This window comes from Castor canadensis, chromosome 7 (assembly GCF_047511655.1).
Source record: "Castor canadensis chromosome 7, mCasCan1.hap1v2, whole genome shotgun sequence".
Lineage (NCBI taxonomy): Eukaryota > Metazoa > Chordata > Mammalia > Rodentia > Castoridae > Castor > Castor canadensis.
The window spans coordinates 89102302-89119191 of NC_133392.1; the positions used below are offsets into that span (position 1 = coordinate 89102302).

The 16890-nt window shown below is 40.2% G+C and overlaps 1 protein-coding gene across 3 annotated transcripts in view; it reads right to left on the reverse strand.

The window, feature by feature from the left end:
• Positions 1-8428, reverse strand: part of Sh3glb1 (SH3 domain containing GRB2 like, endophilin B1) — a 36994-nt gene extending 28566 nt beyond the window's left edge. For 2 of the 3 annotated variants that reach the window (XM_074079520.1, XM_074079518.1), the window contains exon 1: positions 8036-8428. In XM_074079520.1, coding sequence (XP_073935621.1) covers positions 8036-8107 — 72 coding nt within the window. In that variant the 5' untranslated portion in view covers positions 8108-8428. The remainder of the gene's footprint in view (positions 1-8035) is intronic. The other variant, XM_020163864.2, reaches the window with a different exon arrangement.
• Positions 8429-16890: the final 8462 nt, after the last annotated feature.

Sequence of the window (16890 nt, forward strand, 5' to 3'; positions counted from 1 at the left end):
GGTTATGTGACTGCATAAAACTGAAACTAGATTCATGCCTATCACCCTGTACTAATATCAACTCAAAATCGATCAAGGACCTTAATATCAGACCCAAAACTGTGAAGCTAGTACAGGAAAGAGCAGGGAATACTCTGGAAGCAATAGGTATAGGCAAGGACTTCCTCAATGGAACCCCAGCGGCCCAGCAACGAAGACAAAGGATGGACAAATGGGACTACCTAAAATTAAAAAGCTTCTGCACAACAAAAGAAATGGTTTCTAAACTGAAGAGACCACCCATAGAGTAGGAGAAAATATTTGCTAGCTATATATCAAAGAACTTATAGCCAGAATATACAGGGAGCTCAAAAAACTAAACTTCCCCAAAAACAATGAACCAATAAAGAAATGGGCAACTGAACTAAACATAACTTTTTAAAAGAAGACATTCAAATGGCCAAAACACACATGAAAAAATGCTCACCATCTCTGGCCATAAAAGAAATGCAAATCAAAACCACACTAAGATTCCACCTCATCCCTGTTAGAATTGCTATCATCAAAAACACCACCCACACCAAATGTTGGTGAGGATATGGTGAAAAAGGAACCCTTATATACTGCTGGTGGGAATGTAAGCTAGTACGACCACTCTGGAAAACAATATGGAGGCTTCTTAAAAAACTAAACATAGATCTGCCATATGGTCCAGCAATCCCACTCCTTGGGATATACTCAAAGGAATGAAACTCAGATTACTCCAGAGGCACCTGCATACCCATGTTTATTGCAGCACCATTCACAATAGCCAAGTTATGGAAACAGCCAAGATGCCCCACTACTGATGAATGGATTAAGAAAATGTGGTATTTATACACAATGGAATTTTACTCAGTCATGAAGAAGAATGAAATCTTATCATCTCCAAGTAAATGGGTGGAACTGGAGAATATCATCTTAAGCGAAGTTATCCAGGCTATGTTCTCCCTAACATGCAGACTTTAGATCTAAAACAAATGCAGTAATATTATTAAACATGGGTCACACGCTAAGGGGAGGACACATACAGGAGGAATAGGGAAAGGCAGGAAACCCAAAACTTGAAAGTGTTTGATGTGCCCACTGCAGAGGAGCTAATATAGTAACCTTAAAACCACAGAAGTCAATATGGGAAGGTGACCAGGAAGTAGTGAAGAGGTCTGGTAGAGATGAACCAATTTGGGTTGTAATACACATGTGCATGGAAGCAATGCTAGGAATCTCTCCGTATAGCTATCCTTATCTCAAACTAGCAAAACCACTTTGTCTTTCTTATTATTGCTTATGTCTTCTCTTCAACAAAACTGGAGAAGAGGGCAGAAGAGGTTCTGCCTGGAAGCAAGGGGGGTGGGGGTAAGAGGGAGGGGGTGGGAGACGGGGGAGAGATGGCCCAAACAGTGTATGCACATATGAATAAATGAATAAAGAAAAAAAAATCAAGAAACATAAAAAAAGAAAAAAGTTTTTAGAACGTGTATTTTCTTGGAAGAGGGAGAGTGGTTAGGAAAGTGTAACACAGATGGGGTAAATTTGGTCACAGAACATCATATACATGTTGTAAATATCATAATGAAACCTCTTTGCACAATTAATTTATGCTAATTTAAAAAGAAGGTATATGTTCTGATTTTAAAAATGGTGAGCAAACAAGGTACCAGGGGCTCACAACTATAATCCTAGTTACTTGGTAGGCTGAGATACAGAGTATCTCAGTTCCACTCCCTCATCTCCAAAATAACCAAGACAAAATGGGCTGAAGGTGTGGCTCAAGTGGTATAGTGCTTGGTTTGCAAGTGAGAAGCCCTGAGCTCACAAAAAAAAAAAAAAAAGGAAGAGCAAAGTTTTGCTTTAATATCAAGTGTAAATTAGAAATGTATCTCTTGTCCCTTTTTCCACTTAAAAGATTTATCAAATGAATTAAGAGAATGGTAATTCACAAAATGGATATTACAATGAACAAAAATATCTATGACAAATGTGACACTAAACTATGAAGTCCTTAGGTGCAAGAATTTGGTCTCCTTCATCTTTGTACATTTCAATGCCAAGGACCTAGAAGGTACTGAAGAAGTGCATGTTGTATAAACAGTTTAATATTTAAAGTGGTACTAGTCAACTTCAAGGTTGGCAAATATGATTAGAAAAGTAGAGGAAAGAGTAGGAAAAAGAAAAGCAGAGGGGATGGTGGCATTCAAGATGCGCTTAACTATACCAACAAAAGTCTGGAGTTAGACAAGTACAAGACATTTTGGAAACTGAGTCAACAAGGATAAATTTTACCCGATCCATTTGCACTGTATTGTTTTGAGGTAGTTAAAAAGCAACAAGCACCAAAATGGACTATTTAAGAATAAATATTCATCCTTATTTATACATTCTACCTTAACATTCTTATTAAAGTACCAAAGCTTATAAATTTTAGAGTGGTGATAACCAATTTATATATTTTAATAGTTCGCATTTATGTTTTTTAGAACAAGGAAGTTTAGTTTTTAACTTATAATTTTTAAGTAAAATACAAAAATGTATGATACTTGGCTTACCCGAGAATGACCTAGTCCTTAAAGCACGATTTCAATGGAAATTACTTAGAAATGAGGAAACCTAGATCCCTCCCTACTGTTCTTTCACTTATAAAGAGTTACTGGCAGTGCTCTTAAACTATTCTTAGCATGAAACTTGGTATTTTGGCATTTTACCGGTATCTTAATTTAATAGGAATAACTTGGTTATTGATTAAATATTGAAATGAGAAAGCAGTTCTGTGAAAAAAATGCTGTGAAAACTATCACAGCATTCCAAATTTCAGGTCATAGTTGGAAGCATCTTTTTTCCTTACAAATTTTAAAAATATTGTGTAAAATGTCAAACATATACAAAAATATAACAGTATGATGAAAAACAGTATAATAAAACTTCATGAACCCATCTCAGCTTCAACTATCAATATTCTGCTTATCTTTCAATTATATTTTTTCCTGAAACATTTTAAAACAAATCTCAGACGAGATATAAGCTTAACCATAAATATTTCAGCATGTATCTTTAACAGTTGCAGACTTAGTATGAAAGGAGCCTGTTTTCCTGAAAATTTTCCCTTCTTAATAAATGGCTGAACACTGGGTGTGTGGCTCACACCTGTAATCCTAACTCTTAGAGGCTAAGATGTGGAGGATCACAGTCCAAGACCAGCTTGGGCAAATAGTTCAACAGACCTCCCCCCACCCATCTTCAAAACAATCAAGAGCAAAATGGACTGTGGTAGAACACCTTCTTTGTATGCATAAAGCTCTGGAGTTCAAATCCCAGTCCCACCAAAAATAAAGGTAGAAGCCAACATTTAGGGAGTTATCCTTGATAAATCTTTCTCAGCCAATCTGACAGCTGATACTGGACAGATTTTGAATCTACTCTGTTGCCACTGTCATCTAAGTCACAATCATCTTTTGACTGTCCTATGGCCTTAGTTTCTTAACTGGTATCCCTAATATCCCCGAAGCCCAGTCTTTGTACTTATTTCTTCTGAAATGCTTTTTCTCTCTCAAAAGAAAACAAAACAAAAAACAACCCCCCACACATGTGGGGCTCTGTTACTTACTTCACTGAGGTCTCTCTGGATTTATGCCTACTAGAAATATTTGTCCTGATCATCCTCTTAATACAACATGACAACCGACATCTCTGCCTAGCCTACTCTCTACCATCAACTGATGTATTAATAGTTTGGCTTCTGCTAGAATGTAAACTTCAGGAGTATTTTGTGATTTTATGCACTGCTATGTTAGTGGTGTTCATAAAACCAAAAGGCAGACACGGAGTGTACACCTACATATTTAATACTGAAGAGAAAATTCTTTGACAGCTAAGGATTAGGATGGAACTTAAAAACCTTTTCCTAAAGTGTATGAAACAGGCATTTAAAACTCATTTACAGGTATATCTTTTGACAGCTTTGCTAAATCTACTTTTTTAAATTGAGTCCATCAATACTTATTTTTTAAATTCATTTATTCATTGTTTGGGCCATTTCTTCCCCCTACCTCTTGCCCCTTTCTCCCCGCCCCCCACCCCACCTCACTTCCAGGCAGAACCCTTCTGCCCTTATCTGTAATTTTGTGGAAGAGAAGACATAAGCATAATAAGAAAGCTAGTTGAGATAAGGATAGCTATACAGAGAGATTCCTAGCATTGTTTCCATGTACAAATGTGTTACAGCCCAAGCTGACCATTATCTAACTGACCTTTTCACTAGTTCCTGATCCCCTTCTCTTACTGATCTCTGTCGCTTTAAGGCTTCTATACTAGCTCCTTTGGAGTGGGGACATCAAATGCGTTCATGTTTTGGGTCTCTTACCTATCCCCATACCTCCCGTGTGTGCTCTCCCCTTATCATGTGACCCAAATCCAACAACATTGCTGGATTTGCCCTAAAGTCTGCATAGGAGGGAGAACATACAATTTTTGGTCTTCTCAGCCTGGCTAACCTCGCTCAGAATGATGATCTCCAGTTCCATCCATTTACTTGCAAATGATAAGATTTCATTCTTCTTCATAGCCGAGTAGTATTCCATTGTATATAAATACCACAGTTTCTTAATCTACTTGTCAGTAGTGGGGTATCTTGGCTGTTTCCATAAGTTGGCTATTGTGAATAGTGCTGCAATAAACATGGGTGTGCAGGTGCCTCTGGAGTAACCTGTGTCGCATTCCTTTGGGTATATCCCAAGGAGTGGGACTGCTGGATCATATAGCAGATCTATGTTTAGTTTTTAAAGAAGCCTCCAAATTTTTTTTCCAGAGTGATTGCACTAGTTTGCATTCCCATCAGCAGTGTACGAGGGTTCCTTTTCCCCCACCTCCTAACCTATTGCTAGTGGTGTTTTTAATGATGGCTATTGTAACATGGGTGAGGTGGAATCTTAGTGTGGTTTTGATTTGCATTTCCTTTATAGCTAGAGATGGTGAGCATTTTTTCATGTGTTTTTTGGTCATTTGAATTTCTTCTTTTGAGAAAGTTCTATTTAGTTCAGTTGCCCATTTCTTTATTGGCTCATTGTTTTTGGGAGAGTTTAGTTTTTTGAGTTCCCTGTATATTCTGGTTATCAGACCTTTGTCTGATGTATAGCTGGCAAGTATTTTCTCCTACTCTATGGGTGGTCTCTTCAGTTTAGAGAGACCATTTCTTTTGTTCTGCAGCCATCAATGCTTTAAATTAGACTAAATTTTGATAAATATGCCCTATTTAAGCAGTGTGGATTATGAAATATATCTAATTATATTAAAAGGGGTGGCATTATATAGTGTCAAATCTTTATTAAGCATCAGAAACATAAGTAATCACTAAAACAAACAAAAATCACAGGCCTTAGTCTTCTACTGTGGTCAATGCTAAACCTGAAAGATGTGTCTCACGCCTGTTGGTGGCTCACAGCTTTATTCTGGCTACTCAGAAGCAGTAATCATGTGGTCTGTGGTTGGAGTCTAAACCAGGCAAAAGGTTCATGAGACCCCCATCTCAACCAGTTGAAGTTGGGTATGGTGGTGTATCTGTTAGCCTAGCTACAAAGGAAACATAAATAGGAGCATTGTAGTCCAGGTCAGCCCAGGCATAAATGCAAGATCCTATTTGAAAATAACTAAAAGCCAAAAAAAAAAAAAGGGCTGGCATGTTTATTACAGCATTATTCACAATAGCTAAGCTATGGAAACAGGCAAGATGTTTCATTATTGATGAATGGATTAAGAAAATGTGGTATTTATCTACAATGTAATATTATTCAGCAGGTAAATGGAAGGAATTGGAAAACATCATCTTAAGCGAAGTTAGCCAGGTTCTGAAGGCCAAAAGCCACATGTTCTCTCTCATTTGTGGAATATAGACCTAATATAAATACAGCAATATTATGAAAAACAGGTCACCCTAAGGATAGGTCATATATAAGAAGGGAAGGGTAAAAGAAGGAAGTTAAGATGGTGAATATGGTTGATGTATGCTCTATACAAGAATGAATACAGAATTTTTTAAACCTGTTGAAATCACCGTAAGAGGGGGCTAAGGTCGAAAGAAGAAAAATAAAGATGAACCTATTGGAGTTATAATACATATATACAGGGAAATGTCACAATGAAACTTCCTGTGTAGGTATCTTAAACAAAAAAAAAAATGTCCTTTTTTTTTTTTTTTTTTTTTTTTTTTAACAAAATCTGAGAACAGGAGGGTGGAACAGGTCCTGTCTAGGGGAGGGAGGGGGTTGGAACCAGTGGGGGGAGGAGGTGGGGGAAAAGGTGTGGGAGGGTGAATACAGTGCAAATACTGTGTACACATGTATATAAATGGAAAAAGATACCTGTTGAAACCAGTCCAAGAATGGGGGAGGGGGTGAATTCAAGTATGATATATTTGATATACTGTAAGAACTTTTGCAAATTCCACAATGTACAACCAACCCAGCACAACAATAAAAAAGAAAAAAAGAAAAAGAAGGGTGGGGCTTGGCTTGAGTGGTTGAGCTCCTGCCAGTCAAGCATCAGGCCTTGTGTTCAAACTCCAGTACTGCCTAAATAAAATGAAATAAAAAAAAAGTGTCTCAATCAAAATTTATTTCATACTCTCAATCATTTTATAGAAGGAAGGGGAAGGAGAAAAGGGTAAAGGTAGCTAGTCAATCACCATGCAGACTTAAGAATTAGGAAATAAAAAAGCAGACGGAATTTCCCATGTCTGAAGTGTTATCTGCTGTTGATAATGAAGTGCTCGATTGTACTGGATGGTCTGTAAGGTCTCTTTGGGCCACATCATTTTACTACTCTATGTGTCTTAAACCTGAGGTGCTTATACAGAAAGAGAAAGCAGCTTGCAGTAGTAGGTCAGGCCTCTGATTATTTACTAGCTGTGCAAGTTAAGCAAGTTATTTATCCTTATTGAGGCTGCTTCCTTATATATAAAAGGATAACAACATTTATTTGGCAAAGTGACAAAAGAGGACTGGAGATAATATGTCAAGCCAAGTGCCTGACACACCATTTTTCATAACACAGGCAGCTATCCCCCTGTTGTAGTTCTCCCATTCTTTTGCCAAGGATAATGCAATGTAGGATCAACCGTGCCAATAAAATTGGAGTAGAGGAAACAAGGAAAGTAGTAAAGCAGAACAGATTTACATTTCGGTCCCAATTTGGCACAGGTACTGGAAAATTATTTGTGTTTTCTCCTTACAAAAGAGAACACTGTTGCTACTCTATGTTATTAACCTAAACACCAGACTGTTTATCATCCAGGCTGTGAAATTTACATCTGCTCAGATTTAACTGAGTTAGCATAATGTGGGTGATGACTGTAGCAAGCTGTCCAAGTTCCTAACTACTGACACTTCCTTGATTACAGAATATCAAGAGGCAGTGAACCTTCCCCCCCTTAAGTGGATTTGAAACACAGCACTGCGATCATGGGCCGCACATGAATCCTGCCCCTCGTCTCTCCCGGGCTGGATTTCCAGCCGGAGCTTCCCATTTTGAGGGGGAGCGAGAACCCCCTAACTAACTCCAGGTTTCCCGTGTCCTTGGCAGCGTCTGGAGGCCGACAGACTATCTTCTCCATTTCCTCCAGGGCTGCCAGGCTCAAGGCCGTGCTTCCAGAGGGGGCTGGTGGGAGCTGTGTTGCCAGCGCCCTGGGTCGAGGGGCAGGAAGAGGAAACTTCCTTCTGGGACTCTGCGGCGGGAGGGGAGGGTGAGGGACGAAGGCAAGGGCGGGGTGGTGCCAGGATGGTCCGAGCAGAGCTGACCCCCCCCGGCCCCGCCCCAGCCCGGCCGCTCGAATGGCGCCGCGCCCAGCCCCGGGGTGAACTCAAGGTGTCCCGGCGGGGAGGACCGTCCGGGCCCGTCCCGCGCCGCCCCGCTTCCCAGGGAGCGGCGGTTGGGCCGGAGCGGGCAGAAAACGGCCGCCGGGCCCGCAGGCCGCGCCCACCGCCCAGGCCCGGGGTACCCCGCGCCCCCGCCCCGCCCCCCGCCGCGGTACCTGCACTGCCCGACTGAGGAAGGTGCCCGCGTCGGCCGCCAGCTTCTTCACGTTGAAGTCCATGATGTTCATCCTGGGCGGCAGCCGGGCGGAGCCGCCGGCTGACCTAGCGGGGAGGCGGAGGCGCCGCGGCCGGGCTGGGGCGCCGGGCGAGAGCGGTTGGGGCAGACGTGGTAGGGTGAGGGAGGCGGCGCCAGCCCCGCCACCGCAGCTGTCGCTTCCGTGAAGGGGGAGGCGGAGGGTGGAGCGAAGGGAGAGACCCAAGTGCCTTTTGCCGACCGCGCGCCCCGCGGCGGCCGCTGAGAGACCACGCCCGGCGAGCAGCTGCTAACGGCGACGCCGGCCGCGGCGGGTCAAGCAGGACCGCGACAAGACGTCCCTGCGGTGCGGGGCCCCGGAGGAAGGGCGTGCCAGCCGCGGGGCGGGGCCTCTGTGGAGGTTCTCGCGGGAACAGCGACCCCTGGAGGCGCGCGGCAGCGCAGCCGCGGGGGAAGCCGGGAGCTCCGCCTCGCCCCGCCCCTCCCGGGAGCCTGGAGGAGCCGCCGTGCGTTCGAAGGCAGCTCTCACAGTCCGCGGCGCGGACGACCCAGTTCCTCTTTTTATTTTAAGACGAAATACGGAAATTGCCGTACAGAATGACCATGTCTATGAAATTAGAGCTCACTGGCTCGGGTCCTGTAGTATCGGCAACGCCTCACCGGCCCCAGAGGCCTGTTTTGCAGAATAGGTCGAACTCGGTGCCGGCCTGCAGAGAGCCTGTTGTACATTCGGTCAGCACCATTAAGGGCCTACTGTGCCAGGCACTGAGCCAGGTGGTTTTTGCCCCCTTGGGTGACATCTTTGGGGCTTCTCCACCCCTAGCAGAACTGAAACTGTGCGGCACAGGGACTTTGTGCCTGCGTTTAGGCAGCAAGCGCACCAGGATTACAAATCAACAGGCAAGATGGCAGGTGAGACAGGGTAGCCTCTAATCAGGAGGCTGCATAATCCTCATGAGTGAGCATGTGGTGTGAGATCTGTTCAGAAACCTGTCATTCCAACAACCTTCAAAGCAGGCTCCCCCACACAACCTATGCTTGAATGAAGTTAAAACAGCTACATGCAGGTTGTATTTCGAGAATAAGAAAACACTATTTTTTGTGTGGTTGTGCCCTTTTGCTACAATGGGGCTGGGAAAATGCATGCCCAGCAAGGCCATGAAATGAGCTCCATTCAGGTTTCAGTGTTTCCTTGAAACAGAGGCCACAAAAGCTACAGCTGTTGTTAAGGGTTGAGAGATGAGTATGATGAGAGTGTTCTAATGACAAGCAGATCACATGCAAATATTGGTGTTCTCTTATTCTGTGTTGTGGCGACAGAAACAGCTACCTTTTCCCTAAACAAACTCCATTATCCTGGACTCCCCCAGCTCTGAAATACTGCATGTCTTTCATCTCTACTTTTTTCAGCAATAGGGAAAAGGAAATGTATAATCAGGAATCCTATGTTCCTTTCATTGGCTATTTTAGATCTTTATGTGGAGCAGCACTTACCCTCTCCAGATATCTGTCTGTAGAGAAGGTACATTGACCATAAGCTATGCCTGTGTCCACTGAAGGGTCATTCCTCATGTCCACCATTAGAGGAAAGAACCCTAGATCCTCTTCTTGAATTGTTTAGATTTCCTAGACTTGAAAAAAACACTTCACTTCTAATTTTTGAGCTTTCTTCTGTTGTGGTCTTGTTTGCCTTTGGTACTTTTTTTTTTTTAATACAGAGAAAATATAAATCATCAAGCTATTTTGAAGGAGTTCCTGCAACGAAATTCCCTTATTTCTACCTCTTTTCCATGCTCTTCCTCCTCCCCCCCAATTACCAAATATGTCAACAGAAAGGTGGTGGGGTCCTCTGAATAGACCACTTCTCCCTTACTCTTAGCTATACTTCAGCATCATCTGGAGAGTGTGAGTAACCACTGATGCCTGGATCCCATCTTTGGAGTGTGGTCTGGGCACTGGGATGCTTAGAAGCCCCTTTAGGTGAGTCCAACATGTGCCTAGGGTTGAGCATGAGCCCATTGTCCTCTAGAGTTTGATTTACCAGCCTGCACACTTTGCCCACAATGAATTCCATTTCTCTTACCAGAGCTGAGTCCTTCAAGGGCAGCAACCATTTCCTGTTTTTTTATCTTTATATTTTTATCTTCTACATTCACAGCAACACTGAATTCTCAAATAATTTGATAAGTGAAAGATATAATCAAATCAAGATTTATATAATTCTACTCTTTCATGATAACTACCACTCCAACCTAAATTTCCAAATACCAGATTCAGTAGTTCCAGTGGTGAGCCTATTTACTTTTCCCGAAAGTTGCTCTTTCTCTGAGGTTCCTGTATTGGTGAATTGGAACAGTTTGCATGAAATCACTTAAGCCAGAAATCTGAGTCCTTTCTGATTGTTTCCCACCTCCAATTGATCTAGTCCTTGCAGTTTCTTCTCTGAAATATTTCTCACCTCCTGTTCGTAAAAAAAATTTTGGAAACAATTTGAAATTCACAAAAACAAGAATAGTACAAAACGTTCTGTAGACCTTTGCCTAGAAACCTCACTCAGGCTTCAGCCAATTACTCCAATAATGTCTTCACAGCAAAAGCATCCAAGCCAAGATCACATGTTTCCCCAAGTGCCATGTTGCTCAATCCTCCTTCAATCTGGATTATTTTTCCAGGCTTTCTCAACACACCACGCCATGCCATTTCTTCCCCAGAGTTAAAGCAGTATTCCAAAGTCAGTGTGATTAATTTCTACTGTATGTTTCTATTTTCACTGAATATACAATAGTAGTATATTGATACTACTATTTTAATTTTAATTTACTTGTTTGTTGTGTCTGCTGACTTTTGTACTTTGTGGAATATTTACCTGTGTCTCATAGCTTTTTTTGTAATGGACTCACTTTTAGTGATTTTTTTGTTTGTTTGTTTGTTTTTGGTGGTTCTGGAGCTTGAACTCAGGGCCTCATGTTTGCTAGGTAGGTGCTCTACCACTTAAGCCATGCTTCCAGACCTTAATGATTTTTTAAAATAAATGCTTTTTCTGTCAGATACCACTAAGGATATCATTGATCACTGAGCAAGAAATTCTTTCTTTACTTGGAAGTTCCAAGATCATTCAGACACTAAAAACTTGAAATAATCTGTGGGAGTACCAACCATGATTTTAAATTCTTTTTTTTTAATGTTTTTATTTATTATTGTTTTACTGGCTGTACATTGTGACATTTACAAAAGTTCTTACAATATATCATAGTTGAATTCACCCCTTCCATCATTCTCCTTTATCTCTCTCCCCCCATTCCTGGAACAGTTTCAACAGGTCTTATTTTTCCATTTTCATACATGAGTACATGATATTTCCAACATGTTCACTCTTCTATACCCTTTCTTTATGTCCTCCCCCATCCCACTGGTGTCAATCTCCAGACAGAACCTGTTTTACCTTCCTGTTCTCTGATTTTGAAAAGACATTTTTGTTTGTATAAAATACAGGGTGTTTCATTGTGACGTTTCCATGTATGTATGTGTTATAAACCCAAAATGGTTCATTCCTTCTATTTTTCTCCTTTCTGCCTTAGTCCCCTTCTTATGGTGATTTCAACAGGTTTAAAAATTCTATATTCATTCTTGTAATGAAAGTACATCAACTATATTCACTTTCTTTAACTTCTTTCTTTTACCCTCCCTTTCCTGTTAGTGACCTCCCCTTAGCTTGACCTGTTTTTCATAATATTGCTTGTATTTGTATTGGGCCTATATTCCACATATGGGAGAAAACATGCAGCCTTTGGTTTTCTGATCTTGGCTAACTTCACTTAAGATGATGTTCTCCATTTCCATCCATTTACTTGCAAACAACAAAATTTCATTCATCTTTATGGCTGAATAAAATTCCATTGTATATAAATACCACATTTTCTTAATCCATTCATTAGTGGTGGGGCATCTTGGCTGTTTTCATAGCATAGCTATTGTGAATAATGCTACAATAAACATGGGTGAGCAGCTGTCTTTCATTTTAACCTGACTTACATTCCTTCAGGTATATCCCTAGGAGTGGTATTGCTGGATCATATGGCAGACCTATTCTTAGTTTTTTGAGGAGCCTCCATACTATTTTCCATAGTGTTTTTTTTTTGTGTGTGTATTGTTGTAGCACTGTGGTTTGAGCTCGGGGCCTCACGCTTGCTAGGCAGGTGCTCTTACTGCTTGAGTCATTCTACCAGCCCCCAACCATGATTGTAAGTTCTCAGGGGAAACTTCCCTCTTCTTGTCAGAGCTTATTGTGTGACAGAAAAGCTTCCTTGTCATTTCACTGGGCTAGTGGGTAGCTTTTATCTAGTCTACCCTTTCATTGAAGGTACAGACCTTCATGGATTTTTATATTTATGTGTGTATGTAAAAGGCCATGAAGTGGGGATAGAGCACTCCTAGTTACTAATTCTGCTTGTTCCACAGGCCCAAGTGCTTATCTCCAGTCATCATATAGGCTTTAAAAAGTTATTTTTTTAAGGTGACAGTATATCGTTGATGGACTTCAAATACCTGTGTGAAACAGAACTAAATAACCTCTTGCAAATGCTTTAAGTGGGGTGGGGAGGGGACTGAGGGGGAGAGATGATGGGGGTAATGTAAATAATGTATAATATAAGTCTACTCAGAATTGTCTCTATGAATCTCCCCTGTGTAATGAATATTTCCTAACAAACTTAATTAAAAAATGACAAGCCAAAAATTAATTTTTAAAATTGACAAAATTTGTACATATTTGTTACATTGATATTTTAAAATATATATTGAAATGACTAAATTGAACTAATTAACATGCCATTTTGTGGTGAAACACTTTAAATGTACTTTCTTGACAATATTTCAGGAATATACTATATTATTATTAACTACAGTCACCATATTGGGCAACAAATCCCAGACTGGTTCATCCCATTTAACTGTAACCCAATATTGCCCAACCCCTATATCTCCTGTATCCACAACGCTTGGAAAACACTTTTGTTACTGTGAGTTCGACTCTTTGCTTCTCTGTTGGCTTCTGAGTTCAACTTACTTGGATTCCATATAAAAGTGAGAGCATACATAAGTGAGATCATGTGTTATTTTTCTGTTCCTAGCTTGTTTCCTTTAATATAATGTTTTCCACATTCATCCATGTTGTTGTAAATAACAGGATATCTTTCTTTTTAAAGGCCAAATAGTATCCCTTTTCTTTGTCCATTTATCACTACAGGGTTTAAACATTCAAGCATCTTCCTCATCCAACCCTTTCCACCCCAGACAGGGTTATGTTCTGTGCTCAAGGCTCTGGTGGCCATTTCTACAACTTGAACATTTTCCTGTCTTTTCTGTACACTCAGGAAGGCAGTAATTTTTTCCCTGCATTTTATCCAGCCTTAGAAATGTTTTATGTAGTAGTTTTCATGTTGTCTAATTTGCCTATATTAGTTAAGGATTGATTATATTCAGATTACTGAATAAAAATTGGACTATAATGACTTACCGTAATAGGGATAAAAGTTCACAGGTGGGCCTGTTTTTTTTGTGTACGTTTTGGTTTGTTTTCTCCCTCTCTCTGCCTCTCTCCAGGCTGGGGATGGAATCTTTGCTCATGCTAGGTTCTGTTTTGCTTTTTTTTTTAAATTTTTTTTTTTTTTTTGGCAGAGGGATTTGGATTTGGAGCCTTATGCTTGCTAGGCAAGTTCTCTGCCACTTGAACCACACCCTCAGCCTTTTTTGCTTCAGCTATTTTTCAGGCAGTGTCTTGTACTTTTTGCCCTAGGGTTGGCTTTGGATGGTGATCCTCCTACCTTAAGCCTTCAGCATAGCTGAGATTACAGATGTGTGCCACCATGTCCAGCTTGTTTGCTGAGATTGGGTCTTGATAACTTTTTGCCCAAGGCTCACATCAAACTGAGATTTTCCTGATCTCTGCCTCCTTAGTAACTGGGATTACAGGCATGAGCCACCAAACTTGGCCTCTATTTTGCTATTCTTGTCATTAACTTTCACCCTGATGTCTCAAGATGCCTCCTAAACGTCTAGGCCTTACATATGTTTTCAATGCAGAAAGGAGATGAGGGGTAAAGCCAACTGAGTCTGCTTTCTCTTTTTAAGTCAAGAACATGGCATTTTCATATGCTCTACCTCATAAACTTTTATAACCTCTCATTAGCTAGAACTTGGTCATGTAGGTCCCCATAAATGTAATCAAGTCTGATAAATACAATGTGCCTTGTTTAAAAATAAGAGCATTTATATGAGAATAGTACCTCTTATTTTTTAACAGTATATATTGTCATCCTGAACAAAATGTTTCTGTTAGCAAGGACGAAGGAGAGAATAGTTACAGGGTAAGCAACTGTCACCATCTGACCTGATGTTATGGTGCCCTGTGCTTACTAAAACTTCTTTTCAGTTTTCAGTCTGGTAAACAAGGCCAACTATATAATTTGCAAAGACCAGTGCAAAAAGAAAGTATGGAGCTTTTTGTTCACGAAGCAGGAGAAAGGGCTAGGGGTTTCGCTCAGTAGCAAAGCACTTGCCTAGAGTGTGTATAAAGCTTTGGATTCCATTCCCAGCACTGCAAAAAACAAAACAACAAAAGCAAAAAACAATAAAAGTGCTGATAAAAGGTATTAAAATAAGAAACTTTGAAACTTTTTCATCACCTTTGTGGCCTCTCTTTCTTTCTCTTGCTCTCATTTCAAAACAAAAACTATAGTTTTGTTTTTCTTTTTGTCTCCAGTTTTCATTTTTTGTACAAGGGTTGATGGTTATCACATAACTTATGCATGATGGGATCATCTCTGCTCTTCCCTGTGTTGCTGCAAGTCCATGTGTTAAGGCCATAGTTCCTAGCATTGTGTTCTGATAAATATATTATGTACTTTTTTTTCTTGCGATAGTTTTAAAATTTGTTATTGAATGCTATTTTAAGCAAAGAAGAACTAAAAGGTTTAAATGATTAGTATGACTCTTACCATACGTATTACACAATGCCTGTTTGAAAATGCAGGTATAAAAGCTGGGCATGGGGTTGGTGGAATGGCTCAAGTGGTGGAGTGCATGACTAGCAAGAGTGAGGCCCTGAGTTCAAACCCCAGTACTGCCAAAAATAAATAAATAAATTAAAAAACAAGGTATTGTAGGGTATGCTATAATCCCAGCATGCTGGAGGCAGAGGTAAGAGGCAAGAGACTCATGAGTTAGGTCAGCTTAGACTGACCCTGTCTCCAAAAAATTGTTTTAAAAATGCAAATAAAAGAATATTTAAGTGTATGCATAATTGTTGAAACCGCACAGTTTGTATTTCATTGTGTATATGCACATATGTATTTCGTTCTCACCAACACAAAGATACTGTGCAAAACTAACTTAATTTTTATTTTATTTTTTGTTATCACTGGGGTTTGAACTCAGAGCCTCACACTTGCTAGGCCTTTACTCTACCACTTGAGACACTCTACCAGCCCCTAACTTAATTAAAAAAATTTTTATGTCTCCATATGTGCACACTCCATTAATACTCTCTACCTTTGCCTTATTGATGAGTAAGGAAGGATTGAAAGGAGGAGGAACTGTGGGTTGCCCTTTCCTTCTGTCAGTTCAGTATAAGTGATTGGCAGTGTTCCCACAAAATACCTACTTTGCACTCTTATTGGTGTGTGGAATTCTTTACTCATGGATATATTGCAAACACTATGTATGAAGGGACTCAAGGAACAGCCTCAGAATGTGTCTGTGTGTTTGTAAGTGCTGATGTAGAAGGATCTTCAACATACTATATTATATAAAAAGCAAGATGCCATGTGTGGGTCATTTTGTATAAATAAAAAGGGAATGTGACATACATATGTACATAATCACACAATGCTGTATAGGGATAGCTTTTTAAGTACAAAGAATTTTAAGGAAACCATATGCAGTGGTTGCCTTTGGGAAGATGGTATGGGAGGTTATGAGTGAGAAGGATAGGAAGCTTTCACTTTACTTTGCCTTTTGTGGCTTTTGTACTGCTTGTGTTTTCAACTTCTCTGTGTGTATGTATATGTGTGTGAACACCTATGTACCTAACATTTTTTGTATATTTTTAGTTTTGGATTTTAGAGCAACTACTTTACTGATTTAATGAACATGCTGCATAGTTATTAAAAATATTCAGGCACTGTAGAAATGAATGATGAAGAAAGCAACCAGCAACCCAAGCATCAGTGTTAACACTTGGCAGCTATCTTTGTCTATATAAATACAAGTGAAAACAAGAGAGAAAAGAAAAGATGAGGGGGAGAGAGAGAGAGAGAGAGAGACAGAGAGAGAGAGAGAGAGAACAGAGAAAGAAAAATAGCTAAACTTCATATTATTCCTTCCACACAGGAGGTTTTTTTTTTTTTTATTTTGGTGTTACTGGAGTTTGAACTCAGGCTCTCAACGCTGCTAGTTAGGTGGGTGCTTTACCACTTGAGCCGCTCTGCTAGTCCTCCACATGAGGTTTTAGATACTAAAGGACCCCTTGTGGAGTCATTTTATATGAGGTTTTCTTTTTCTTGTTGTTTTCCTTTTATTTTCTAAATGCTGGTTTCAATCTTAGACATTATGTAATAGCTTACTATGTTAAAGATGAGATAATGGGAGATCACATATTTCTTTACCTTTCTTTTGTCTTCTCCCTGCCAACTTGCATTACTTTTTTTTTTTCATACTTTTATTAGTGTATACTGTACAAATGGGTTTCATTGTGGTATTTCCACACAGGCATGCATGATCAAACTCACTCCATTATTTTGCTTTTTAAAATTATTTTAG